This window comes from Lampetra fluviatilis, chromosome 52 (genome assembly GCF_964198595.1).
Source record: "Lampetra fluviatilis chromosome 52, kcLamFluv1.1, whole genome shotgun sequence".
Lineage (NCBI taxonomy): Eukaryota > Metazoa > Chordata > Hyperoartia > Petromyzontiformes > Petromyzontidae > Lampetra > Lampetra fluviatilis.
Genome location: NC_136326.1, coordinates 9,083,649 through 9,110,364, shown reverse-complemented (window position 1 = coordinate 9,110,364; position 26,716 = coordinate 9,083,649). Strand labels below are relative to the sequence as shown.

The following is a 26,716-nucleotide window of genomic DNA, read 5'->3' as shown; positions in this document are numbered from 1 at the left end:
CCGCCATGTACTGCTGCCATGGTTTGTGCAGTGGATGATGCGGTTTAGTTTAATGGATTTTAGTATTAGTTTGATTCACGATTCAGTTTGAGGATCGGGGGAGCAAAACACCACCACTGTCTCACCGTGGGGGAGGGCACCCGGACTCTACCACCACTGTCTCACCGTGGGGGAGGGCACCAGGACTCTACCACCACTGTCTCACCGTGGGGGAGACCACCCGGACTCTACCACCACTGTCTCACCGTGGCGGAGGGCACCCGGACTCTACCACCACTGTCTCACCGTGGGGGAGACCACCCGGACTCTACCACCACTGTCTCACCGTGGCGGAGGGCACCCGGACTCTACCACCACTGTCTCATCGTGGGTGAGGGCACCCGGACTCTACCACCACTGTCTCATCGTGGGTGAGACCACCCGGACTCTACCACCACTGTCTCATCGTGGGTGAGGGCAGCCGGACTCTACCACCACTGTCTCACCGTGGGTGAGACCACCCGGACTCTACCACCACTGTCTCACCGTGGGTGAGGGCACCCGGACTCTACCACCACTGTCTCATCGTGGGTGAGGGCAGCCGGACTCTACCACCACTGTCTCATCGTGGGTGAGACCACCCGGACTCTACCACCACTGTCTAATTGTGGGGGAGAACACCCGGACTCTACCACCACTGTCTCACCGTGGGGGAGGGCACCCGGACTCTACCACCACTGTCTCATCGTGGGGGAGAACACCCGGACTCTACCACCACTGTCTCACCGTGGGGGAGGGCACCCGGACTCTACCACCACTGTCTCATCGTGGGGGAGAACACCCGGACTCTACCACCACTGTCTCACCGTGGGGGAGACCACCCGGACTCTACCACCACTGTCTCATCGTGGGTGAGGGCACCCGGACTCTACCACCACTGTCTCACCGTGGGGGAGACCACCCGGACTCTACCACCACTGTCTCACCGTGGGTGAGGACACCCGGACTCTACCACCCGTGTCGCTACTCCCACTGCTGCGCCCGATATAATATTTGTCGTCTTCCCCCGCACCCCTGATTATAGCGCAGTTAACCACGTATTGCGCGAAAGAAGTTCAACGTACATCCATACGTACAATTCAGGGGAGATCAGCATTCAGGGCGATTGATGACCCAGCACTCCCCAATACACTCCGTCCACTCGCTCGCTCGCCGGTGGTAGGTCGTCTCTTCGTGACTCTTCTATCGCTACCACTGCCACGATTATTATTGGTTTCGTGAGATGTTAAAGGCTCTTTGCTGGCAGGGTGAGGTCACGGGACAGACCCAGCAGGTGCCATCGGTTGACCGACTGAGATGACCGGCAGATGAACCACCTGTGCTCCCCTGCTGTGCCAACTCGCTGCGTTTCAGCCGCCCGGCGCTCCGCTCATTGTTGTGAGTGCGAGCGACTGCTAACCCCTCCACCTGGCATGATTTTCTACCAAATACCATGGTGGACAAAGCCAACGCACACACGACCACACACACAGATCTCCCCTATAGCCTTAACAGGCTGTTTGGGGCAAATGCTGTTAGCGAGCAGCACCTATAAAGGCCGGCATGGCACACGAGGGGGTGGGTGGCCGCACCAGGTACTCATTTGAGGCTGAGTCGACCTAGGGGAGTCGACACACACACAGATACACATGTGCACACACGTGCACACATACACATGCACACACCCACACATGCACGCACGCACACACACACACACACACAGACACACAAGCACACATGGACACACAAACACACACACACACATGCAAAGGCACGCGCACATGCATGCACAAGCGCGTGCCACACACAACACTGAGCGTGCCACACACAACACTCTGCGTGCGTGCGTGTGTGCGGCCCACCTGTGGGAAGCATGTTCTGCGCGGTGATGAACCTCCTGGGAATGAGGCCTTTCTGGCCCACGCCGATATCGACGAAGGCGCCGAAGTCGGTGTAGCTGTCGACGCGGCCCTGCAGCGACATCCCCACGTGCAGCTCCTCGAGCGTCATCACCGTGCGCCGGAAGATCGGTTTCTGCAGCTCTGACACGGGGAAGACACGAGCGGGGGGGGGGTGTGATATACGGGGGGGAGATTCGGGTTACAGGGAGACACGGGGGGAGATACGGGGATGCAGGCAGTCACGGGGGAGATATGGCCATACGAGGAGACACAGGGGGAGATACGGAGGGAGACACGGTGTGAGATACGGGGATACAGGGAGTCACGGGGGAGATACGGGGATACACGGGAGAGAATGTGCGTGAGCGAGTACCGGCACGGATGTCGTGGTCTTGAGGCTGCTTGAGTCCGTCCAGCACAATCTGCAGCGTGGGCACTGTGGTGCCCACGGCCTGCGCCAGCGCCTCCACGGAGCCATGCTGGGCCAGCGCCGCCTCCACGCGGCCCCGCAGCTCGGGCCGCCCCACCTGGCGCCGCGCACACAAAGACAAAGCTCCCCGCTGTAGCCTTCGCGTGCCGTTGGCGCGCGGCAGCGGAGGTCGGCCACCTTCGTCCGCCCAGATGGCGACGTTTACTCGCCGCCACGCCGGTCGCTTGTTTGAGGTCGAGTCAACCCAGAGGAGGCCCGTGACCGCTTCGGAAGACGTTCGCCGTCGACGTTGCCGGTCAAGAGCGGGGATCGAACTCGGCTCGCCGGGTTCACGGGGTTGGGGCCGGCGCGCTGGTGCAACGCGGGCAACACGGACGCCGCGCTCGGTGGCGGCCGTCCCGATGAGCCCCGGCGAGGGGTGAAACCGCTGCCCTCCGCGTCGTCTCGGCACGGCCACGCGCGCCAGGAGGGTCGCCGGCGCAGTTCCCCTGAGCCGGTGGTCTGGGCAAGGCCGAATGCTTTTGTACACGCAGTGAGCGCACGCAGTGAGGGCTCGCTGGGGAGAGCATCGATAAATCAACCGCCCCCCCATGGTCCCCCAAGTTCCCACCACCCCCGCCCCGAGCCACTCCCCCCCACACCGATCCCCCCTAGCCTTGCACCATCACCCCCCCCCAAGCCCCCCACCTGCTCGGCGGAGCCCCCGATGAGGTGCAGGAGGCGATGGGCGATGCCGTACGACTCCGGGTGGATCCACGTGCGGTCCAGGGGGTTGGCGACTTCCTCCTCCCCCTCCTCGGGGCCCCCTCCCCGCCTGGTGCGCTTCTTCCGACAGGGAGCCGGAACGGGTTTAGCCTCCGGCTCGGAGCCTCCGCCACCGCCGCCGGCACCGACGCTGCTCGCGGAGAAAGGGACGTTGGGAAGGAGGGGGAGATGGAGCGACCGGAACGGCACGAGCGGATTAGCAACGCCGACTGTTGCCCTGCGGCACCCGGTGGAGCGGTCGCCTCCCAGTAGCAGCCGGGGGGGGTTGGCGAGGGGGGGTTGGACGAGCCGGGCCCCGGGGACCGTACCTTGCGGACGACGAGGTGGCGGGCCCCGTGGAGCCCGAGGAGGAGGGCGGGGGGTTGACGCGCACGAAGCCGGCGCACTGCAGGAACGTTTTGGGCCCCAGGCCCTTAACGCGGAGCAGCTGCTGGCGGCAGAGGAAGGGGCCTTGCTGCTCACGCCACTCCACCAAGCGGCGAGCCAGAACGCTGCTCAGCCCGGACACGTACCTACACGCACGCGTACACACACGCACGTGTACACGGGAACACACGCACGCACGTGTGGGAGTGTGGTCGTGCATTAGTGCAGTAGTCTACGAGCGCGGTAGTGAATGTGGTAGTTTTTGAGCGTGGTAGTGAGGGTGGTAGTGGTGGTGAGGGTGGTAGTGAGCGTGGTGGTGGTGAGCGTGGTGATGGTGAGCTTGGTGATGGTGAGTAAGCGCGGTGGTGAGCGTGGTCGTGAGCGTAGCGATGGTGAGTGTGGTGGTGGTGAGCGTGGTGGTGGTGAGCTTGGTGGTGGTGGGGACAGGCGTCCATGACGTCTCCTGATCAAACCCCATTTGGCGGAGCCAGGAGATTGAATCTTTACCCTCGGGGCTCCTCCAGAAACAGAAAAAAACCACTGCTGGTGGCCACGTGGAATGTTCGAACGCTCATTGCAGAGGAGAGACTGCCACTCCTATGCCGGGAGCTGGACCGGTACCGCCTGGATCTCTGTGGCATTCAGGAGGTCCGGTGGGCCGGTAGGGTGGACAGTCCTCTACTCGGGGCAGGAGACTACTAAACAACAGGGAGTAGCTATTCTTCTGAACAAAAGAATGAAGAGGGCGTGGGAGCGTGGCGGTGAGGTATCGGTATGGGAAGCTGTAAGCCCCAGGCTACTTTGGGCTCGCCTTCCCATCAACCAGAGGCAAGGAGTGGTGGTCGTGGTTACTTATGCCCCCACCGAAGATGAACATCCGTGGAGGGATGCAGGCAAGGCCAATGAGTCAGATGCCTTCTATGACCTCCTGTCACAGGTGCACGCTAAAGTGGCCCTTCGGGATAGGGTCATCTTGTTGGGCGACTTTAATGCCCGAGTTGGTCATGATGCTGGCACCTGATCTGGAGTGATTGGAAGGCATGGGCCAGATCAGCTCAATAACAACGGTAGGAGGCTGCTAGATTTTTGTGCAGCCCATGGGCTTGTAATTACTTCCGGCATCGGCGCATCCACACAACATGGATGCATGCCGGGTCCAAGCAAGAACATCTGCTGGACTACGTAGTGACGGAACAGCGGATGCGGGCCCATGTCCTTGACACCAGGACCTAACGTAGAACTAATCTGCCCACTGACCATCGACTTGTCATCTGTAAGATGCGCCTGCCATTCTTCCACTCCGGTGGTGGGTGTACACCCAGGACCCCATTCAAACCCAGTGGCCTGGTCTCAGTTAGCTGATGAAAGATGCAAGCGAGAATTACATCATTGCTTGCGGCTGGGGTTGGCATTGTCCCCCACTCCTGCTGATGTCGAGGGGAAATGGGCGAGGTTTAGGACTGTGGCTCATGCAGCTGGAATGGCTGCTTTCGGTATATGGTCCAGACCGCCCCAGAAACCCTGGCTAACAGAGGTGTTCAGGCTGGCTCAGAAAAAAGCGACAGGCCCACTCTCATTGTCTACAGCATCCCACGTCAGACAATGAGGAGGCTTACCGCAACCTTCGCTCGGAGGTTAGGAGGGTCGTGAGGCACTGCAAGGATGGGTGGTGGTTGCGGGTTGCTGAGGAGATGGAATCTGCCTCAATGGCCCGCGATCACATATCGCTCTTTAACTCCATTAAAAAAATTACTTGCAGCGCCACACCGATTACCATCATTAGGGGAAAGAATGGTGATCCAATCTCCGACTCTCAGGAACAGGTTTGCAGATTTGCTGAGCATTTCTGTGAGGTCCTTGGGGAGGGGAAATCCCTCAGCCTAAAAAACATCGGTGCCTCAAATATTGGAATAATAATTCACCCCCTGTGAGTGGCTGGCTGAGGTGCCATCTGTTTAGGAAGTACTGAAGGCGATCCAGAGTCTGAGACCAGGAAAGGCACCGGGCAGAGATGATCTCCGAAGCGAAATGCTGAGGGAGGGTGGAATTTGTGCACAGACTGCCCTACATGACATCATAACAACAGTCTGGACCATTGGACGGGTTCCGCAGGATTGGAAGGATGCCCTGGTGGTCCCCCTCTTTAAGAAGGAGGACCGCACAGACTGTAACAACTACAGGGGCATCTCACTCCTCAATGTGCCAGGAAAGGTCCTGGCAAGGATTATCCAACATCGCCTTGCTAGGCACGCTGAGAAGAGGCTTGCGGAGCCCCATTGCGGTTTCAGGAAAGGGCGTCCTGCACAAATGCCATATTTTCTGTCCGTCTGCTACAGCAGACCTGGTCAAGGCCTATGATACCATCAGTAGGCCTGGGTTCTGGGTTGTACTTTGTGCTTTCGGAGTCCCTGACCCTCTGCTCACGCTCATTAAGAACCTTCATGATGGTGAGCGGGCCCGGGTAAAACTACGTGGCCGGGAGTCAGAGCCATTCCCTGTTCACCTTGGAGTGCAACAGGGATGTCCTCTGGCTCCCACATTATTCAACGTAGTTCGTGAAGCTTTCAATGGCTGTACCGGAGGAATTTCCACCTGGTACAGATAAAATGAGAGGCAGATCGATGCCCGGGTGTGGTCAGGGGATGGCTCCCTATTGGTCAACCATGTTATGTATGCCGATGATCTGGTAATTGATGCTCACTCAAAGGAGGAGTTGGAGGTGCTGCTGCTGAACCTTGCCACTAAGAGGTGGGGCCTTACCATCAGTGCAACCAAAACTAGGCACCTGCCTGGTCATTTTGTACCATCAGACACTCCACCCCCACAACTCGCAATCGGAGATAGGGCAGTTGTGGAGGGAGTGGAGAGTTTCCCATACCTGGGCAGTGTGCTCATGACCGGCTCTGGTTTGACAGCAAAGGTCTCACTCTGAATCAGTCGAGCGGCATTATCTTTTCATCGGCGTCATCTGGTCCAACACCAATGGAGACTAGGCTCTAAGAAAAGCTGTCTCGGGTGTGGACCAATCAACTTCAAGGACAGTGCATATCATTATCATTATCAGAGTTGTTTCTTTTATGTTTGCATTTTGACTGCGTGTGTTGTGGTTATTGCAAACATGATGCCTTGTATAAAGGTGTCCGTTTTTGTACCAGTTGAAAGGGAAAAACCCTATCACTATATCTTTTCATCAGTTGCGTAACGCTGTGTGGATGCTACCTGGTCTGTCGTTCCACACGAAGCTTCAGGTCTTCTCGGCCACAGTCATTCCCTCCCTTCTTTACGCTTGTGAAATGTATTAGGACATCTTTGCCGATTAGAAACATTTAGGCTAGCCTGCCTATGATCCAACCTGGGTTTAACCAGGCTGGATTGTGTGAGGAGCTCCATCGGTGAGCTCTTCTGGCAGGTAAGGCTGCGTTGGCTGGGTCATGTAGCCCGTATGCCCAACCACCGCATGCCTAAACAGCTGTTGTTCGGCCGGATAGAAGGGGCTAAACGGGCACGGCACGGGCTAAAGAAGCGATGGAGTGATGTGGTACAGGAGGATGTGGAGGAGGCTTGTGAAGGACGCTAATGGGCAGTTGGAGGCAGTCGGCCTTCAACAACAATGGAGGGCGGAAGAGCGACGCTCACAACAACGAGCAGAGCGCCGGGTGGCTAAAGCACAGCAAGTTGGCACAGTAGGGCGCACAGGTGGTGCATCAGCCAGTCATCTCGGCAATCTCAGTCAATCGACCCGTGGCACCTGGGTCTGCCCCGTGACCTCCTGCCAGAGGGCGTTCGACACTTCACGTGGCCTCAACGTGCACATAGCCTGGCACAAGCGTCGTGGTGACATCACAGCCACTTGGTGGCGAATGGCGGTTGTTGTTGTTGTAGTTGTGGTGGTGAGTGTGGTAGTGAGTGTGGTGGTGAGTGCCGCACCCCAGCAGTGTGACGGAGCAGGCGTTGATGTCCACGCCCACGAAGCTGACGCACTCCTCTACCACGCCACGCAGCGCCACCTTTAGCTGCGCATCCGGCAGGTCGTGCTGCATGCCACCACCACATCAACAACAACCACCACCGCCACCATAACCACCGCCACTATAACCACCACCACATCAACAACAACCACCACAACCGCGACCACCACATCAACAACAACACCCAACACATCCAACCACAACCACCGTCACATTAACAACAACCACCACCATAACATCACCACCACAACGCAACAGATGAGTGAGCGTCCGCACACCTGGTACATGCCGATGCCGAGGTGCTTGGGGTCGATCTTCACCAACTCTGCCAGAGGGTCTTGCAGACGGCGAGCGATGGACACTGCAAAGACAAAGATCCCCCCCGCCCTGTTGTAGCCTCCGCAGACTGCTGGGTCACGTGCCGTTGGCGGGCGGCAGCCACGAAGGCCGGCACGGCGCACGGGGGGGGGGGGGGGGGAATTACTGCGGGGCAAGCGGCACGCGGGGGTCGCGGGGGTCGCGGGGGTCGCTGTGCGTCACCAGCGCTGCGCAGGTTGGGGTCCATGCCGGGCATCTCTTGCTGCGCCTCGGGGCTCACGCTGTAGATGGAGGAGCCGTTCTCGTTCACGATGCTGCGCACGGGGGGACACGCGGCGGGGGGGGGGGGCCACACGGGGTCACAGGGGAGTCACACAGGGGCGTATGGGGGGGCGTATGGGGGGGGGTCACACAAAGACACACGAGGGTCACAGGAGGGTCACAGGAGGGTCAAGGGAGGTGGAAGACGAGAGGGGTGGTCAAATTGGAAGGTGGGGAGGAAGGTGAGAGTAGGAGGTGAGTGTGTGAGGTGAGTATGAGGTGAGTGTATGAGGTGAGTGTGTGAGGTGAGTATGAGGTGAGTGTATGAGGTGAGTGTGTGAGGTGAGTGTGTGAGGTGAGGGTGTGAGGTGAGTGTGTGAGGTGAGTGTGTGAGGTGAGGGTGTGAGGTGAGGGTGTGAGGTGAGTGTGTGAGGCGAGGGTGTGAGGTGAGGGTGTGAGGTGAGTGAGTGAGTGTGTGAGGTGAGTGTGTGAGGTGAGGGTGTGAGGTGAGTGTGTGAGGTTAGGGTGTGAGGTGAGTGAGTGAGGTGAGGGAGTGAGGTGAGGGTGTGAGGTGAGGGTGTGAGGTGAGTGAGTGAGTGTGTGAGGTGAGTGTGTGAGGTGAGTGTGTGAGGTGAGTGTGTGAGGTGAGGGTGAGAGGTGAGGGTGTGAAGTGAGTGTGTGAGGTTAGGGTGTCAGGTGAGTGTGTGAGGTGAGGGTGTGAGGTGAGTGAGGTGAGTGTGTGAGGTGAGGGTGAAGTGAGGGTGTGAGGTGAGGGTGTGAAGTGAGGGTGTGAGGTGAGGGTGTGAGGTGAGTGTGTGAGGTGAGGGTGTGAGGTGAGAGTGTGAGGTGAGTGAGTGTGTGAGGTGAGTGTGTGAGGTGAGTGTGTGAGGTGAGTGTGTCAGATGAGTGAGTGAGTGTGTGAGGTGAGTGTGTGAGGTGAGTGTGTCAGGTGAGTGTGTGAGGTGAGTGAGGTGAGTGAGTGTGTGAGTGTATTAGGTGAGTGTGTGAGGTGAGTGTGAGGTGAGGGTGTGAGGTGAGGGTGTGAGGTGAGGGAAGGGACTGAGGTGAGTGTGGGAGTGACTGGGTGAGTGTGTGAGGCGAGTGTGTGAGTGTATTAGGTGAGTGTGTGAGGTGAGTGTGAGGTGAGGGTGTGAGGTGAGTGTATGAGGTGAGTGTGAGGTGAGGGTGTGAGGTGAGTGTGAGGTGAGGGTGTGAGGTGAGTGTGTGAGGTGAGGGAGTGAGTGAGGTGAGTGTGTGAGTGACTGGGTGAGTGTGTGAGGTGAGTGTGTGAGGTCAGTGTGTGAGGTGAGTGTGTGAGGTGAGAATGTGAGGTGAGAGTGTGAGGTGAGTGTGTGAGGTGAGTGAGTGTGTGAGGTGAGTGAGTGAGGTGAGTGTGTGAGGTGAGTGTGTGAGGTGAGTGTGTGAGGTGAGTGTGTGAGGTGAGTGAGTGAGTGTGTGAGGTGAGTGTGTGAGGTGAGGGTGTGAGGTGAGTGTGTGAGGCGAGGGTGTGAGGTGAGTGAGTGAGATGAGGGTGTGAGGTGAGGGTGTGAGGTGAGTGAGTGAGTGTGTGAGGTGAGTGTGTGAGGTGAGTGTGTGAGGTGAGTGTGTGAAGTGAGGGTGAGAGGTGAGGGTGTGAAGTGAGTGTGTGAGGTTAGGGTGTGAGGTGAGGGTGTGAGGTGAGTGAGGTGAGTGTGTGAGGTGAGGGTGAAGTGAGGGTGTGAGGTGAGGGTGTGAAGTGAGGGTGTGAGGTGAGGGTGTGAGGTGAGTGTGTGAGGTGAGGGTGTGAGGTGAAAGTGTGAGGTGAGTGAGTGTGTGAGGTAAGTGTGTGAGGTGAGTGTGTAAGCTGAGTGTGTGAGGTGAGTGAGGTTAGGGTGTGAGGTGAGAGTGTGAGGTGAGTGTGTGAGGTGAGTGTGAGGTGAGTGTGTGAGGTGAGGGAGTGAGGTGAGTGTGTGAGGTGAGTGTGTGAGGTGAGTGAGTGTGTGAGGTGAGTGTGTGAGGTGAGTGTGTGAGGTGAGTGAGTGTGTGAGGTGAGTGTGTGAGGTGAGTGTGTGAGGTGAGTGAGTGTGTGAGGTGAGAGTGTGAGGTGAGTGTGTGAGGTGAGTGTGTGAGGTGAGCATGTGAGGTGAGAGTGTGAGGTGAGTGTGTGAGGTGAGTGAGTGTGTGAGGTGAGTGAGTGAGTGTGTGAGGTGAGTGTGTGAGGTGAGGGTGTGAGGTGAGTGTGTGAGGTGAGGGTGTGAGGTGAGTGAGTGAGGTGAGGGTGTGAGGTGAGGGTGTGAGGTGAGTGAGTGAGTGTGTGAGGTGAGTGTGTGAGGTGAGTGTGTGAGGTGAGTGTGTGAAGTGAGGGTGAGAGGTGAGGGTGTGAAGTGAGTGTGTGAGGTTAGGGTGTGAGGTGAGTGTGTGAGGTGAGGGTGTGAGGTGAGTGAGGTGAGTGTGTGAGGTGAGGGTGAAGTGAGGGTGTGAGGTGAGGGTGTGAAATGAGGGTGTGAGGTGAGGGTGTGAGGTGAGTGTGTGAGGTGAGGGTGTGAGGTGAGAGTGTGAGGTGAGTGAGTGTGTGAGGTGAGTGTGTGAGGTGAGTGTGTGAGCTGAGTGTGTGAGGTGAGTGAGGTGAGGGTGTGAGGTGAGAGTGTGAGGTGAGTGTGTGAGGTGAGTGTGTGAGGTGAGGGAGTGAGGTGAGTGTGTGAGGTGAGTGTGTGAGGTGAGTGAGTGTGTGAGGTGAGTGTGAGGTGAGTGTGTGAGGTGAGGGAGTGAGGTGAGTGTGTGAGGTGAGTGTGTGAGGTGAGTGAGTGTGTGAGGTGAGTGTGTGAGGTGAGTGTGTGAGGTGAGTGAGTGTGTGAGGTGAGTGTGTGAGGTGAGTGTGTGAGGTGAGTGAGTGTGTGAGGTGAGAGTGTGAGGTGAGTGTGTGAGGTGAGTGTGTGAGGTGAGTGTGTGAGGTGAGGATGTGAGGTGAGAGTGTGAGGTGAGTGTGTGAGTTGAGTGAGTGTGTGAGGTGAGTGAGTGTGTGAGGTGAGTGTGTGAGGTGAGGGTGTGAGGTGAGTGTGTGAGGTGAGGGTGTGAGGTGAGTGAGTGAGGTGAGGGTGTGAGGTGAGGGTGTGAGGTGAGTGAGTGAGTGAGTGTGTGAGGTGAGTGTGTGAGGTGAGTGTGTGAGGTGAGTGTGTGAAGTGAGGGTGAGAGGTGAGGGTGTGAAGTGAGTGTGTGAGGTTAGGGTGTGAGGTGAGTGTGTGAGGTGAGGGTGTGAGGTGAGTGAGGTGAGTGTGTGAGGTGAGGGTGAAGTGAGGGTGTGAGGTGAGGGTGTGAAGTGAGGGTGTGAGGTGAGGGTGTGAGGTGAGTGTGTGAGGTGAGGGTGTGAGGTGAGAGTGTGAGGTGAGTGAGTGTGTGAGGTGAGTGTGTGAGGTGAGTGTGTGAGCTGAGTGTGTGAGGTGAGTGAGGTGAGGGTGTGAGGTGAGTGTGTGAGGTGAGTGTGTGAGGTGAGTGTGTGAGGTGAGTGAGTGAGTGTGTGAGGTGAGTGTGTGAGGTGAGGGTGTGAGGTGAGTGTGTGAGGCGAGGGTGTGAGGTGAGTGAGTGAGATGAGGGTGTGAGGTGAGGGTGTGAGGTGAGTGAGTGAGTGTGTGAGGTGAGTGTGTGAGGTGAGTGTGTGAGGTGAGTGTGTGAAGTGAGGGTGAGAGGTGAGGGTGTGAAGTGAGTGTGTGAGGTTAGGGTGTGAGGTGAGGGTGTGAGGTGAGTGAGGTGAGTGTGTGAGGTGAGGGTGAAGTGAGGGTGTGAGGTGAGGGTGTGAAGTGAGGGTGTGAGGTGAGGGTGTGAGGTGAGTGTGTGAGGTGAGGGTGTGAGGTGAAAGTGTGAGGTGAGTGAGTGTGTGAGGTAAGTGTGTGAGGTGAGTGTGTAAGCTGAGTGTGTGAGGTGAGTGAGGTTAGGGTGTGAGGTGAGAGTGTGAGGTGAGTGTGTGAGGTGAGTGTGAGGTGAGTGTGTGAGGTGAGGGAGTGAGGTGAGTGTGTGAGGTGAGTGTGTGAGGTGAGTGAGTGTGTGAGGTGAGTGTGTGAGGTGAGTGTGTGAGGTGAGTGAGTGTGTGAGGTGAGTGTGTGAGGTGAGTGTGTGAGGTGAGTGAGTGTGTGAGGTGAGAGTGTGAGGTGAGTGTGTGAGGTGAGTGTGTGAGGTGAGCATGTGAGGTGAGAGTGTGAGGTGAGTGTGTGAGGTGAGTGAGTGTGTGAGGTGAGTGAGTGAGTGTGTGAGGTGAGTGTGTGAGGTGAGGGTGTGAGGTGAGTGTGTGAGGTGAGGGTGTGAGGTGAGTGAGTGAGGTGAGGGTGTGAGGTGAGGGTGTGAGGTGAGTGAGTGAGTGTGTGAGGTGAGTGTGTGAGGTGAGTGTGTGAGGTGAGTGTGTGAAGTGAGGGTGAGAGGTGAGGGTGTGAAGTGAGTGTGTGAGGTTAGGGTGTGAGGTGAGTGTGTGAGGTGAGGGTGTGAGGTGAGTGAGGTGAGTGTGTGAGGTGAGGGTGAAGTGAGGGTGTGAGGTGAGGGTGTGAAATGAGGGTGTGAGGTGAGGGTGTGAGGTGAGTGTGTGAGGTGAGGGTGTGAGGTGAGAGTGTGAGGTGAGTGAGTGTGTGAGGTGAGTGTGTGAGGTGAGTGTGTGAGCTGAGTGTGTGAGGTGAGTGAGGTGAGGGTGTGAGGTGAGAGTGTGAGGTGAGTGTGTGAGGTGAGTGTGTGAGGTGAGGGAGTGAGGTGAGTGTGTGAGGTGAGTGTGTGAGGTGAGTGAGTGTGTGAGGTGAGTGTGAGGTGAGTGTGTGAGGTGAGGGAGTGAGGTGAGTGTGTGAGGTGAGTGTGTGAGGTGAGTGAGTGTGTGAGGTGAGTGTGTGAGGTGAGTGTGTGAGGTGAGTGAGTGTGTGAGGTGAGTGTGTGAGGTGAGTGTGTGAGGTGAGTGAGTGTGTGAGGTGAGAGTGTGAGGTGAGTGTGTGAGGTGAGTGTGTGAGGTGAGTGTGTGAGGTGAGGATGTGAGGTGAGAGTGTGAGGTGAGTGTGTGAGTTGAGTGAGTGTGTGAGGTGAGTGAGTGTGTGAGGTGAGTGTGTGAGGTGAGGGTGTGAGGTGAGTGTGTGAGGTGAGGGTGTGAGGTGAGTGAGTGAGGTGAGGGTGTGAGGTGAGGGTGTGAGGTGAGTGAGTGAGTGAGTGTGTGAGGTGAGTGTGTGAGGTGAGTGTGTGAGGTGAGTGTGTGAAGTGAGGGTGAGAGGTGAGGGTGTGAAGTGAGTGTGTGAGGTTAGGGTGTGAGGTGAGTGTGTGAGGTGAGGGTGTGAGGTGAGTGAGGTGAGTGTGTGAGGTGAGGGTGAAGTGAGGGTGTGAGGTGAGGGTGTGAAGTGAGGGTGTGAGGTGAGGGTGTGAGGTGAGTGTGTGAGGTGAGGGTGTGAGGTGAGAGTGTGAGGTGAGTGAGTGTGTGAGGTGAGTGTGTGAGGTGAGTGTGTGAGCTGAGTGTGTGAGGTGAGTGAGGTGAGGGTGTGAGGTGAGTGTATGAGGTGAGTGTGAGGTGAGGGTGTGAGGTGAGTGTGTGAGGTGAGGGAGTGAGTGAGGTGAGTGCGTGAGTGACTGGGTGAGTGTGTGAGGTGAGTGTGTGAGGTCAGTGTGTGAGGTGAGTGTGTGAGGTGAGAATGTGAGGTGAGAGTGTGAGGTGAGTGTGTGAGGTGAGTGAGTGTGTGAGGTGAGTGAGTGAGGTGAGTGTGTGAGGTGAGTGTGTGAGGTGAGGGTGTGAGGTGAGTGTGTGAGGTGAGTGTGTGAGGTGAGTGTGTGAGGTGAGTGAGTGAGTGTGTGAGGTGAGTGTGTGAGGTGAGGGTGTGAGGTGAGTGTGTGAGGCGAGGGTGTGAGGTGAGTGAGTGAGGTGAGGGTGTGAGGTGAGGGTGTGAGGTGAGTGAGTGAGTGAGTGTGTGAGGTGAGTGTGTGAGGTGAGTGTGTGAGGTGAGTGTGTGAAGTGAGGGTGAGAGGTGAGGGTGTGAAGTGAGTGTGTGAGGTTAGGGTGTGAGGTGAGTGTGTGAGGTGAGGGTGTGAGGTGAGTGAGGTGAGTGTGTGAGGTGAGGGTGAAGTGAGGGTGTGAGGTGAGGGTGTGAAGTGAGGGTGTGAGGTGAGGGTGTGAGGTGAGTGTGTGAGGTGAGGGTGTGAGGTGAAAGTGTGAGGTGAGTGAGTGTGTGAGGTGAGTGAGTGAGTGTGTGAGGTGAGTGTGTGAGGTGAGGGTGTGAGGTGAGTGTGTGAGGTGAGGGTGTGAGGTGAGTGAGTGAGGTGAGGGTGTGAGGTGAGGGTGTGAGGTGAGTGAGTGAGTGTGTGAGGTGAGTGTGTGAGGTGAGTGTGTGAGGTGAGTGTGTGAAGTGAGGGTGAGAGGTGAGGGTGTGAAGTGAGTGTGTGAGGTTAGGGTGTGAGGTGAGTGTGTGAGGTGAGGGTGTGAGGTGAGTGAGGTGAGTGTGTGAGGTGAGGGTGAAGTGAGGGTGTGAGGTGAGGGTGTGAAATGAGGGTGTGAGGTGAGGGTGTGAGGTGAGTGTGTGAGGTGAGGGTGTGAGGTGAGAGTGTGAGGTGAGTGAGTGTGTGAGGTGAGTGTGTGAGGTGAGTGTGTGAGCTGAGTGTGTGAGGTGAGTGAGGTGAGGGTGTGAGGTGAGAGTGTGAGGTGAGTGTGTGAGGTGAGTGTGTGAGGTGAGGGAGTGAGGTGAGTGTGTGAGGTGAGTGTGTGAGGTGAGTGAGTGTGTGAGGTGAGTGTGAGGTGAGTGTGTGAGGTGAGGGAGTGAGGTGAGTGTGTGAGGTGAGTGTGTGAGGTGAGTGAGTGTGTGAGGTGAGTGTGTGAGGTGAGTGTGTGAGGTGAGTGAGTGTGTGAGGTGAGTGTGTGAGGTGAGTGTGTGAGGTGAGTGAGTGTGTGAGGTGAGAGTGTGAGGTGAGTGTGTGAGGTGAGTGTGTGAGGTGAGTGTGTGAGGTGAGGATGTGAGGTGAGAGTGTGAGGTGAGTGTGTGAGTTGAGTGAGTGTGTGAGGTGAGTGAGTGTGTGAGGTGAGTGTGTGAGGTGAGGGTGTGAGGTGAGTGTGTGAGGTGAGGGTGTGAGGTGAGTGAGTGAGGTGAGGGTGTGAGGTGAGGGTGTGAGGTGAGTGAGTGAGTGAGTGTGTGAGGTGAGTGTGTGAGGTGAGTGTGTGAGGTGAGTGTGTGAAGTGAGGGTGAGAGGTGAGGGTGTGAAGTGAGTGTGTGAGGTTAGGGTGTGAGGTGAGTGTGTGAGGTGAGGGTGTGAGGTGAGTGAGGTGAGTGTGTGAGGTGAGGGTGAAGTGAGGGTGTGAGGTGAGGGTGTGAAGTGAGGGTGTGAGGTGAGGGTGTGAGGTGAGTGTGTGAGGTGAGGGTGTGAGGTGAGAGTGTGAGGTGAGTGAGTGTGTGAGGTGAGTGTGTGAGGTGAGTGTGTGAGCTGAGTGTGTGAGGTGAGTGAGGTGAGGGTGTGAGGTGAGTGTGTGAGGTGAGTGTGTGAGGTGAGTGTGTGAGGTGAGTGAGTGAGTGTGTGAGGTGAGTGTGTGAGGTGAGGGTGTGAGGTGAGTGTGTGAGGCGAGGGTGTGAGGTGAGTGAGTGAGATGAGGGTGTGAGGTGAGGGTGTGAGGTGAGTGAGTGAGTGTGTGAGGTGAGTGTGTGAGGTGAGTGTGTGAGGTGAGTGTGTGAAGTGAGGGTGAGAGGTGAGGGTGTGAAGTGAGTGTGTGAGGTTAGGGTGTGAGGTGAGGGTGTGAGGTGAGTGAGGTGAGTGTGTGAGGTGAGGGTGAAGTGAGGGTGTGAGGTGAGGGTGTGAAGTGAGGGTGTGAGGTGAGGGTGTGAGGTGAGTGTGTGAGGTGAGGGTGTGAGGTGAAAGTGTGAGGTGAGTGAGTGTGTGAGGTAAGTGTGTGAGGTGAGTGTGTAAGCTGAGTGTGTGAGGTGAGTGAGGTTAGGGTGTGAGGTGAGAGTGTGAGGTGAGTGTGTGAGGTGAGTGTGAGGTGAGTGTGTGAGGTGAGGGAGTGAGGTGAGTGTGTGAGGTGAGTGTGTGAGGTGAGTGAGTGTGTGAGGTGAGTGTGTGAGGTGAGTGTGTGAGGTGAGTGAGTGTGTGAGGTGAGTGTGTGAGGTGAGTGTGTGAGGTGAGTGAGTGTGTGAGGTGAGAGTGTGAGGTGAGTGTGTGAGGTGAGTGTGTGAGGTGAGCATGTGAGGTGAGAGTGTGAGGTGAGTGTGTGAGGTGAGTGAGTGTGTGAGGTGAGTGAGTGAGTGTGTGAGGTGAGTGTGTGAGGTGAGGGTGTGAGGTGAGTGTGTGAGGTGAGGGTGTGAGGTGAGTGAGTGAGGTGAGGGTGTGAGGTGAGGGTGTGAGGTGAGTGAGTGAGTGTGTGAGGTGAGTGTGTGAGGTGAGTGTGTGAGGTGAGTGTGTGAAGTGAGGGTGAGAGGTGAGGGTGTGAAGTGAGTGTGTGAGGTTAGGGTGTGAGGTGAGTGTGTGAGGTGAGGGTGTGAGGTGAGTGAGGTGAGTGTGTGAGGTGAGGGTGAAGTGAGGGTGTGAGGTGAGGGTGTGAAATGAGGGTGTGAGGTGAGGGTGTGAGGTGAGTGTGTGAGGTGAGGGTGTGAGGTGAGAGTGTGAGGTGAGTGAGTGTGTGAGGTGAGTGTGTGAGGTGAGTGTGTGAGCTGAGTGTGTGAGGTGAGTGAGGTGAGGGTGTGAGGTGAGAGTGTGAGGTGAGTGTGTGAGGTGAGTGTGTGAGGTGAGGGAGTGAGGTGAGTGTGTGAGGTGAGTGTGTGAGGTGAGTGAGTGTGTGAGGTGAGTGTGAGGTGAGTGTGTGAGGTGAGGGAGTGAGGTGAGTGTGTGAGGTGAGTGTGTGAGGTGAGTGAGTGTGTGAGGTGAGTGTGTGAGGTGAGTGTGTGAGGTGAGTGAGTGTGTGAGGTGAGTGTGTGAGGTGAGTGTGTGAGGTGAGTGAGTGTGTGAGGTGAGAGTGTGAGGTGAGTGTGTGAGGTGAGTGTGTGAGGTGAGTGTGTGAGGTGAGGATGTGAGGTGAGAGTGTGAGGTGAGTGTGTGAGTTGAGTGAGTGTGTGAGGTGAGTGAGTGTGTGAGGTGAGTGTGTGAGGTGAGGGTGTGAGGTGAGTGTGTGAGGTGAGGGTGTGAGGTGAGTGAGTGAGGTGAGGGTGTGAGGTGAGGGTGTGAGGTGAGTGAGTGAGTGAGTGTGTGAGGTGAGTGTGTGAGGTGAGTGTGTGAGGTGAGTGTGTGAAGTGAGGGTGAGAGGTGAGGGTGTGAAGTGAGTGTGTGAGGTTAGGGTGTGAGGTGAGTGTGTGAGGTGAGGGTGTGAGGTGAGTGAGGTGAGTGTGTGAGGTGAGGGTGAAGTGAGGGTGTGAGGTGAGGGTGTGAAGTGAGGGTGTGAGGTGAGGGTGTGAGGTGAGTGTGTGAGGTGAGGGTGTGAGGTGAGAGTGTGAGGTGAGTGAGTGTGTGAGGTGAGTGTGTGAGGTGAGTGTGTGAGCTGAGTGTGTGAGGTGAGTGAGGTGAGGGTGTGAGGTGAGTGTATGAGGTGAGTGTGAGGTGAGGGTGTGAGGTGAGTGTGTGAGGTGAGGGAGTGAGTGAGGTGAGTGCGTGAGTGACTGGGTGAGTGTGTGAGGTGAGTGTGTGAGGTCAGTGTGTGAGGTGAGTGTGTGAGGTGAGAATGTGAGGTGAGAGTGTGAGGTGAGTGTGTGAGGTGAGTGAGTGTGTGAGGTGAGTGAGTGAGGTGAGTGTGTGAGGTGAGTGTGTGAGGTGAGGGTGTGAGGTGAGTGTGTGAGGTGAGTGTGTGAGGTGAGTGTGTGAGGTGAGTGAGTGAGTGTGTGAGGTGAGTGTGTGAGGTGAGGGTGTGAGGTGAGTGTGTGAGGCGAGGGTGTGAGGTGAGTGAGTGAGGTGAGGGTGTGAGGTGAGGGTGTGAGGTGAGTGAGTGAGTGAGTGTGTGAGGTGAGTGTGTGAGGTGAGTGTGTGAGGTGAGTGTGTGAGTGAGGGTGAGAGGTGAGGGTGTGAAGTGAGTGTGTGAGGTTAGGGTGTGAGGTGAGTGTGTGAGGTGAGGGTGTGAGGTGAGTGAGGTGAGTGTGTGAGGTGAGGGTGAAGTGAGGGTGTGAGGTGAGGGTGTGAAGTGAGGGTGTGAGGTGAGGGTGTGAGGTGAGTGTGTGAGGTGAGGGTGTGAGGTGAAAGTGTGAGGTGAGTGAGTGTGTGAGGTGAGTGTGTGAGGTGAGTGTGTAAGCTGAGTGTGTGAGGTGAGTGAGGTGAGGGTGTGAGGTGAGAGTGTGAGGTGAGTGTGTGAGGTGAGTGTGAGGTGAGTGTGTGAGGTGAGGGAGTGAGGTGAGTGTGTGAGGTGAGTGTGTGAGGTGAGTGAGTGTGTGAGGTGAGTGTGTGAGGTGAGTGTGTGAGGTGAGTGAGTGTGTGAGGTAAGTGTGTGAGGTGAGTGTGTGAGGTGAGTGAGTGTGTGAGGTGAGAGTGTGAGGTGAGTGTGTGAGATGAGTGTGTGAGGTGAGTGTGTGAGGTGAGGATGTGAGGTGAGAGTGTGAGGTGAGTATGTGAGGTGAGTGAGTGTGTGAGGTGAGTGAGTGAGTGTGTGAGGTGAGTGTGTGAGGTGAGGGTGTGAGGTGAGTGTGTGAGGTGAGTGTGTGAGGTGAGTGAAGTGAGGGTGTGAGGTGAGAGTGTGAGGTGAGTGTGTGAGGTGAGTGTGAGTGTGTGAGGTGAGGGAGTGAGGTGAGTGTGTGAGGTGAGTGTGTGAGGTGAGTGAGTGTGTGAGGTGAGTGTGAGGTGAGTGTGTGAGGTGAGGGAGTGAGGTGAGTGTGTGAGGTGAGTGAGTGTGTGAGGTGAGTGTGTGAGGTGAGTGTGTGAGGTGAGTGAGTGTGTGAGGTGAGAGTGTGAGGTGAGTGTGTGAGGTGAGTGTGTGAGGTGAGTGTGTGAGGTGAGGATGTGAGGTGAGAGTGTGAGGTGAGTGTGTGAGTTGAGTGAGTGTGTGAGGTGAGTGAGTGTGTGAGGTGAGTGTGTGAGGTGAGGGTGTGAGGTGAGTGTGTGAGGTGAGGGTGTGAGGTGAGTGAGTGAGGTGAGGGTGTGAGGTGAGGGTGTGAGGTGAGTGAGTGAGTGAGTGTGTGAGGTGAGTGTGTGAGGTGAGTGTGTGAGGTGAGTGTGTGAAGTGAGGGTGAGAGGTGAGGGTGTGAAGTGAGTGTGTGAGGTTAGGGTGTGAGGTGAGTGTGTGAGGTGAGGGTGTGAGGTGAGTGAGGTGAGTGTGTGAGGTGAGGGTGAAGTGAGGGTGTGAGGTGAGGGTGTGAAGTGAGGGTGTGAGGTGAGGGTGTGAGGTGAGTGTGTGAGGTGAGGGTGTGAGGTGAGAGTGTGAGGTGAGTGTGTGAGGTGAGTGTGTGAGCTGAGTGTGTGAGGTGAGTGAGGTGAGGGTGTGAGGTGAGTGTATGAGGTGAGTGTGAGGTGAGGGTGTGAGGTGAGTGTGTGAGGTGAGGGAGTGAGTGAGGTGAGTGTGTGAGTGACTGGGTGAGTGTGTGAGGTGAGTGTGTGAGGTCAGTGTGTGAGGTGAGTGTGTGAGGTGAGAATGTGAGGTGAGAGTGTGAGGTGAGTGTGTGAGGTGAGTGAGTGTGTGAGGTGAGTGAGTGAGGTGAGTGTGTGAGGTGAGTGTGTGAGGTGAGGGTGTGAGGTGAGTGTGTGAGGTGAGTGTGTGAGGTGAGTGTGTGAGGTGAGTGAGTGAGTGTGTGAGGTGAGTGTGTGAGGTGAGGGTGTGAGGTGAGTGTGTGAGGCGAGGGTGTGAGGTGAGTGAGTGAGGTGAGGGTGTGAGGTGAGGGTGTGAGGTGAGTGAGTGAGTGAGTGAGTGTGTGAGGTGAGTGTGTGAGGTGAGTGTGTGAGGTGAGTGTGTGAAGTGAGGGTGAGAGGTGAGGGTGTGAAGTGAGTGTGTGAGGTTAGGGTGTGAGGTGAGTGTGTGAGGTGAGGGTGTGAGGTGAGTGAGGTGAGTGTGTGAGGTGAGGGTGAAGTGAGGGTGTGAGGTGAGGGTGTGAAGTGAGGGTGTGAGGTGAGGGTGTGAGGTGAGTGTGTGAGGTGAGGGTGTGAGGTGAAAGTGTGAGGTGAGTGAGTGTGTGAGGTGAGTGTGTGAGGTGAGTGTGTAAGCTGAGTGTGTGAGGTGAGTGAGGTGAGGGTGTGAGGTGAGAGTGTGAGGTGAGTGTGTGAGGTGAGTGTGAGGTGAGTGTGTGAGGTGAGGGAGTGAGGTGAGTGTGTGAGGTGAGTGTGTGAGGTGAGTGAGTGTGAGAGGTGAGTGTGTGAGGTGAGTGTGTGAGGTGAGTGAGTGTGTGAGGTGAGTGTGTGAGGTGAGTGTGTGAGGTGAGTGAGTGTGTGAGGTGAGAGTGTGAGGTGAGTGTGTGAGGTGAGTGTGTGAGGTGAGTGTGTGAGGTGAGGATGTGAGGTGAGAGTGTGAGGTGAGTATGTGAGGTGAGTGAGTGTGTGAGGTGAGTGAGTGAGTGTGTGAGGTGAGTGTGTGAGGTGAGGGTGTGAGGTGAGTGTGTGAGGTGAGGGTGTGAGGTGAGTGAGTGAGGTGAGGGTGTGAGGTGAGGGTGTGAGGTGAGTGAGTGAGTGAGTGTGTGAGGTGAGTGTGTGAGGTGAGTGTGTGAGGTGAGTGTGTGAAGTAAGGGTGAGAGGTGAGGGTGTGAAGTGAGTGTGTGAGGTTAGGGTGTGAGGTGAGTGTGTGAGGTGAGGGTGTGAGGTGAGTGAGGTGAGTGTGTGAGGTGAGGGTGAAGTGAGGGTGTGAGGTGAGGGTGTGAAGTGAGGGTGTGAGGTGAGGGTGTGAGGTGAGTGTGTGAGGTGAGGGTGTGAGGTGAGAGTGTGAGGTGAGTGAGTGTGTGAGGTGAGTGTGTGAGGTGAGTGTGTGAGCTGAGTGTGTGAGGTGAGTGAGGTGAGGGTGTGAGGTGACAGTGTGAGGTGAGTGTGTGAGGTGAGTGTGAGTGTGTGAGCTGAGGGAGTGAGGTGAGTGTGTGAGGTGAGTGTGTGAGGTGAGTGAGTGTGTGAGGTGAGTGTGAGGTGAGTGTGTGAGGTGAGGGAGTGAGGTGAGTGTGTGAGGTGAGTGTGTGAGGTGAGTGAGTGTGTGAGGTGAGTGTGTGAGGTGAGTGTGTGAGGTGAGTGAGTGTGTGAGGTGAGTGTGTGAGGTGAGTGTGTGAGGTGAGTGAGTGTGTGAGGTGAGAGTGTGAGGTGAGTGTGTGAGGTGAGTGTGTGAGGTGAGTGTGTGAGGTGAGGATGTGAGGTGAGAGTGTGAGGTGAGTGTGTGAGGTGAGTGAGTGTGTGAGGTGAGTGAGTGAGTGTGTGAGGTGAGTGTGTGAGGTGAGGGTGTGAGGTGAGTGTGTGAGGTGAGGGTGTGAGGTGAGTGAGTGAGGTGAGGGTGTGAGGTGAGGGTGTGAGGTGAGTGAGTGAGTGTGTGAGGTGAGTGTGTGAGGTGAGTGTGTGAGGTGAGTGTGTGAAGTGAGGGTGAGAGGTGAGGGTGTGAAGTGAGTGTGTGAGGTTAGGGTGTGAGGTGAGTGTGTGAGGTGAGGGTGTGAGGTGAGTGAGGTGAGTGTGTGAGGTGAGGGTGTGAAGTGAGGGTGTGAGGTGAGGGTGTGAGGTGAGTGTGTGAGGTGAGGGTGTGAGGTGAGAGTGTGAGGTGAGTGAGTGTGTGAGGTGAGTGTGTGAGGTGAGTGTGTGAGCTGTGTGTGAGGTGAGTGAGGTGAGGGTGTGAGGTGACAGTGTGAGGTGAGTGTGTGAGGTGAGTGTGAGTGTGTGAGCTGAGGGAGTGAGGTGAGTGTGTGAGGTGAGTGTGTGAGGTGAGTGAGTGTGTGAGGTGAGTGTGAGGTGAGTGTGTGAGGTGAGGGAGTGAGGTGAGTGTGTGAGGTGAGTGTGTGAGGTGAGTGAGTGTGTGAGGTGAGTGTGTGAGGTGAGTGTGTGAGGTGAGTGAGTGTGTGAGGTGAGTGTGTGAGGTGAGTGTGTGAGGTGAGTGAGTGTGTGAGGTGAGAGTGTGAGGTGAGTGTGTGAGGTGAGTGTGTGAGGTGAGTGTGTGAGGTGAGGATGTGAGGTGAGAGTGTGAGGTGAGTGTGTGAGGTGAGTGAGTGTGTGAGGTGAGTGAGTGAGTGTGTGAGGTGAGTGTGTGAGGTGAGGGTGTGAGGTGAGTGTGTGAGGTGAGGGTGTGAGGTGAGTGAGTGAGGTGAGGGTGTGAGGTGAGGGTGTGAGGTGAGTGAGTGAGTGTGTGTGTGAGGTGAGTGTGTGAGGTGAGTGTGTGAGGTGAGTGTGTGAAGTGAGGGTGAGAGGTGAGGGTGTGAAGTGAGTGTGTGAGGTTAGGGTGTGAGGTGAGTGTGTGAGGTGAGGGTGTGAGGTGAGTGAGGTGAGTGTGTGAGGTGAGGGTGAAGTGAGGGTGTGAGGTGAGGGTGTGAAGTGAGGGTGTGAGGTGAGGGTGTGAGGTGAGTGTGTGAGGTGAGGGTGTGAGGTGAGAGTGTGAGGTGAGTGAGTGTGTGAGGTGAGTGTGTGAGGTGAGTGTGTGAGCTGAGTGTGTGAGGTGAGTGAGGTGAGGGTGTGAGGTGAGAGTGTGAGGTGAGTGTGTGAGGTGAGTGTGAGTGTGTGAGGTGAGGGAGTGAGGTGAGGGAGTGAGGTGAGTGTGTGAGGTGAGTGTGTGAGGTGAGTGAGTGTGTGAGGTGAGTGTGTGAGGTGAGTGTGTGAGGTGAGTGAGTGTGTGAGGTGAGTGTGTGAGGTGAGTGTGTGAAGTGAGAGTGTGAGGTGAGAGTGTGAGGTGAGTGTGTGAGGTGAGTGTGTGAGGTGAGTGTGTGAGGTGAGGATGTGAGGTGAGAGTGTGAGGTGAGTGTGTGAGGTGAGTGAGTGTGTGAGGTGAGTGAGTGTGTGTGTGAGGTGAGTGTGTGAGGTGAGTGTGTGAGGTGAGTGTATGAGGTGAGTGTGTCAGATGAGTGAGTGAGTGTGTGAGGTGAGTGAGGTGAGTGAGTGTGGTGAGTGAGGTGAGTGAGTGAGTATGTGAGGTGAGTGTGTGAGGTGAGTGAGGTGAGTGAGTGTGTGAGTGTATTAGGTGAGTGTGTGAGGTGAGTGTGAGGTGAGGGTGTGAGGTGAGGGTGTGAGGTGAGGGAGTGAGGTGAGTGTGGGAGTGACTGGGTGAGTGTGTGAGGCGAGTGTGTGAGTGTATTAGGTGAGTGTGTGAGGTGAGTGTGAGGTGAGGGTGTGAGGTGAGTGTATGAGGTGAGTGTGAGGTGAGGGTGTGAGGTGAGTGTGTGAGGTGAGGGAGTGAGTGAGGTGAGTGTGTGAGTGACTGGGTGAGTGTGTGAGGTGAGTGTGTGAGGTCAGTGTGTGAGGTGAGTGTGTGAGGTGAGAATGTGAGAGTGTGAGGTGAGTGTGTGAGGTGAGGGAGTGAGTGAGGTGAGTGTGTGAGTGACTGGGTGAGTGTGTGAGGCGAGTGTGTGAGGTGAGGGTGTGAGCTGAGTGTGAGGTGAGGGTGTGAGGTGAGGGAGTGAGTTGAGTGTGGGAGTGACTGGGTGAGTGTGTTAGGCGAGTGTGTGAGTGTATTAGGTGAGTGTGTGAGGTGAGTGTGAGGTGAGGGTGTGAGGTGAGTGTATGAGGTGAGTGTGAGGTGAGGGTGTGAGGTGAGTGTGTGAGGTGAGGGAGTGAGTGAGGTGAGTGTGTGAGGTGAGAGTGTGAGGTGAGTGAGTGTGTGAGGTGAGTGAGTGAGCTGAGTGTGAGGTGAGGGAGTGAGGTGAGGATGTGAGGTGAGTGTGTGAGGTCAGTGTGTGAGGTGAGTGTGTGAGGTGAGAGTGTGAGGTGAGTGTGTGAGGTGAGTGAGTGTGTGAGGTGAGTGTGTGAGGTGAGAGTGTGAGGTGAGTGTGTGAGGTGAGTGAGTGTGTGAGGTGAGTGTGTGAGGTGAGTGTGTGAGGTGAGTGTGTGAGGTGAGTGAGTGAGTGTGTGAGGTGAGTGAGGTGAGTGTGTGAGGTGAGTGAGGTGAGTGAGGTGAGTGAGTGAGTATGTGAGGTGAGTGTGTGAGGTGAGTGAGGTGAGTGAGTGTGTGAGGTGAGTGAGGTGAGTGAGTGTGTGATGTGAGTGAGGTGAGTGAGTGTGTGAGATGCGTGTGTGATGTGAGTGTGTGAGTGTATTAGGTGAGTGTGTGAGGTGAGTGTGAGGTGAGGGTGTGAGGTGAGTGTATGAGGTGAGTGTGAGGTGAGGGTGTGAGGTGAGTGTGTGAGGTGAGGGTGTGAGGTGAGGGTGTGAGGTGAGTGTGTGAGGTGAGTGTGTGAGGTGAGTGAGTGTGTGAGGTGAGTGAGTGAGGTGAGGGTGTGAGGTGAGTGTGTGAGGTGAGGGTGTGAGGTGAGTGAGTGAGGTGAGGGTGTGAGGTGAGGGTGTGAGGTGAGTGAGTGTGTGAGGTGAGTGTGTGAGGTGAGTGTGTGAGGTGAGTGTGTGAAGTGAGGGTGAGAGGTGAGGGTGTGAAGTGAGTGTGTGAGGTTAGGGTGTGAGGTGAGTGTGTGAGGTGAGGGTGTGAGGTGAGTGAGGTGAGTGTGTGAGGTGAGGGTGAAGTGAGGGTGTGAGGTGAGGGTGTGAAGTGAGGGTGTGAGGTGAGGGTGTGAGGTGAGTGTGTGAGGTGAGGGTGTGAGGTGAGAGTGTGAGGTGAGTGAGTGTGTGAGGTGAGTGTGTGAGGTGAGTGTGTGAGCTGAGTGTGTGAGGTGAGTGAGGTGAGGGTGTGAGGTGAGAGTGTGAGGTGAGTGTGTGAGGTGAGTGTGAGTGTGTGAGGTGAGGGAGTGAGGTGAGTGTGTGAGGTGAGTGTGTGAGGTGAGTGAGTGTGTGAGGTGAGTGTGTGAGGTGAGTGTGTGAGGTGAGTGAGTGTGTGAGGTGAGTGTGTGAGGTGAGTGTGTGAAGTGAGAGTGTGAGGTGAGAGTGTGAGGTGAGTGTGTGAGGTGAGTGTGTGAGGTGAGTGTGTGAGGTGAGGATGTGAGGTGAGAGTGTGAGGTGAGTGTGTGAGGTGAGTGAGTGTGTGAGGTGAGTGAGTGTGTGTGTGAGGTGAGTGTGTGAGGTGAGTGTGTGAGGTGAGTGTATGAGGTGAGTGTGTCAGATGAGTGAGTGAGTGTGTGAGGTGAGTGAGGTGAGTGAGTGTGGTGAGTGAGGTGAGTGAGTGAGTATGTGAGGTGAGTGTGTGAGGTGAGTGAGGTGAGTGAGTGTGTGAGTGTATTAGGTGAGTGTGTGAGGTGAGTGTGAGGTGAGGGTGTGAGGTGAGGGTGTGAGGTGAGGGAGTGAGGTGAGTGTGGGAGTGACTGGGTGAGTGTGTGAGGCGAGTGTGTGAGTGTATTAGGTGAGTGTGTGAGGTGAGTGTGAGGTGAGGGTGTGAGGTGAGTGTATGAGGTGAGTGTGAGGTGAGGGTGTGAGGTGAGTGTGTGAGGTGAGGGAGTGAGTGAGGTGAGTGTGTGAGTGACTGGGTGAGTGTGTGAGGTGAGTGTGTGAGGTCAGTGTGTGAGGTGAGTGTGTGAGGTGAGAATGTGAGAGTGTGAGGTGAGTGTGTGAGGTGAGGGAGTGAGTGAGGTGAGTGTGTGAGTGACTGGGTGAGTGTGTGAGGCGAGTGTGTGAGGTGAGGGTGTGAGCTGAGTGTGAGGTGAGGGTGTGAGGTGAGGGAGTGAGTTGAGTGTGGGAGTGACTGGGTGAGTGTGTTAGGCGAGTGTGTGAGTGTATTAGGTGAGTGTGTGAGGTGAGTGTGAGGTGAGGGTGTGAGGTGAGTGTATGAGGTGAGTGTGAGGTGAGGGTGTGAGGTGAGTGTGTGAGGTGAGGGAGTGAGTGAGGTGAGTGAGTGAGGTGAGAGTGTGAGGTGAGTGAGTGTGTGAGGTGAGTGAGTGAGCTGAGTGTGAGGTGAGGGAGTGAGGTGAGGATGTGAGGTGAGTGTGTGAGGTCAGTGTGTGAGGTGAGTGTGTGAGGTGAGAGTGTGAGGTGAGTGTGTGAGGTGAGTGAGTGTGTGAGGTGAGTGTGTGAGGTGAGTGTGTGAGGTGAGTGTGTGAGGTGAGTGAGTGAGTGTGTGAGGTGAGTGAGGTGAGTGTGTGAGGTGAGTGAGGTGAGTGAGGTGAGTGAGTGAGTATGTGAGGTGAGTGTGTGAGGTGAGTGAGGTGAGTGAGTGTGTGAGGTGAGTGAGGTGAGTGAGTGTGTGATGTGAGTGAGGTGAGTGAGTGTGTGAGATGCGTGTGTGATGTGAGTGTGTGAGTGTATTAGGTGAGTGTGTGAGGTGAGTGTGAGGTGAGGGTGTGAGGTGAGGGTGTGAGGTGAGGGAGTGAGGTGAGTGTGGGAGTGACTGGGTGAGTGTGTGAGGCGAGTGTGTGAGTGTATTAGGTGAGTGTGTGAGGTGAGTGTGAGGTGAGGGTGTGAGGTGAGTGTATGAGGTGAGTGTGAGGTGAGGGTGTGAGGTGAGTGTGTGAGGTGAGGGTGTGAGGTGAGGGTGTGAGGTGAGTGAGGGTGTGAGGTGAGTGTGTAGTGAGGGTGTGAGGTGAGGGTGTGAGGTGAGGTGAGCGCGAGGTGAGCAGCCCCCTACCCCCCCACCTGTAGACGACATTGAGGGGCTGTAGGGTGTTGCTCTGGATGAGCTCCGACATGAAGCACTCCGCCTCACGGCAGCCACAGCCGTTGCCAATCGCCACGGTCTCACAGCTGCAGCACGGGGGGGCGATTATGAGTGAGTATGTGTGTGAGAGCGAGCGTGAGTATTTGTGTGAGCGTGAGTATGTGTGTGTGTGTGAGTGAGTGTGAGTATGTGT

At 56.2% G+C, this 26,716-nt stretch overlaps 1 protein-coding gene across 3 annotated transcripts in view; it reads right to left on the bottom strand.

Annotated features, from left to right (window-relative positions):
* SRBD1 (S1 RNA binding domain 1) overlaps positions 1-26,716 on the bottom strand; it is a 75,980-nt gene that overhangs the window by 2,266 nt on the left and 46,998 nt on the right. For all 3 annotated transcript variants that reach the window (XM_078879026.1, XM_078879028.1, XM_078879027.1), the window contains exons 14-21: positions 26,502-26,609; positions 7,989-8,080; positions 7,727-7,809; positions 7,408-7,514; positions 3,423-3,626; positions 3,037-3,244; positions 2,293-2,446; positions 1,881-2,060 (exon numbers count right to left, since the gene is read on the bottom strand). In XM_078879026.1, the coding sequence (XP_078735152.1) occupies positions 1,881-2,060; positions 2,293-2,446; positions 3,037-3,244; positions 3,423-3,626; positions 7,408-7,514; positions 7,727-7,809; positions 7,989-8,080; positions 26,502-26,609 (1,136 nt within the window). The remainder of the gene's footprint in view (positions 1-1,880; positions 2,061-2,292; positions 2,447-3,036; positions 3,245-3,422; positions 3,627-7,407; positions 7,515-7,726; positions 7,810-7,988; positions 8,081-26,501; positions 26,610-26,716) is intronic.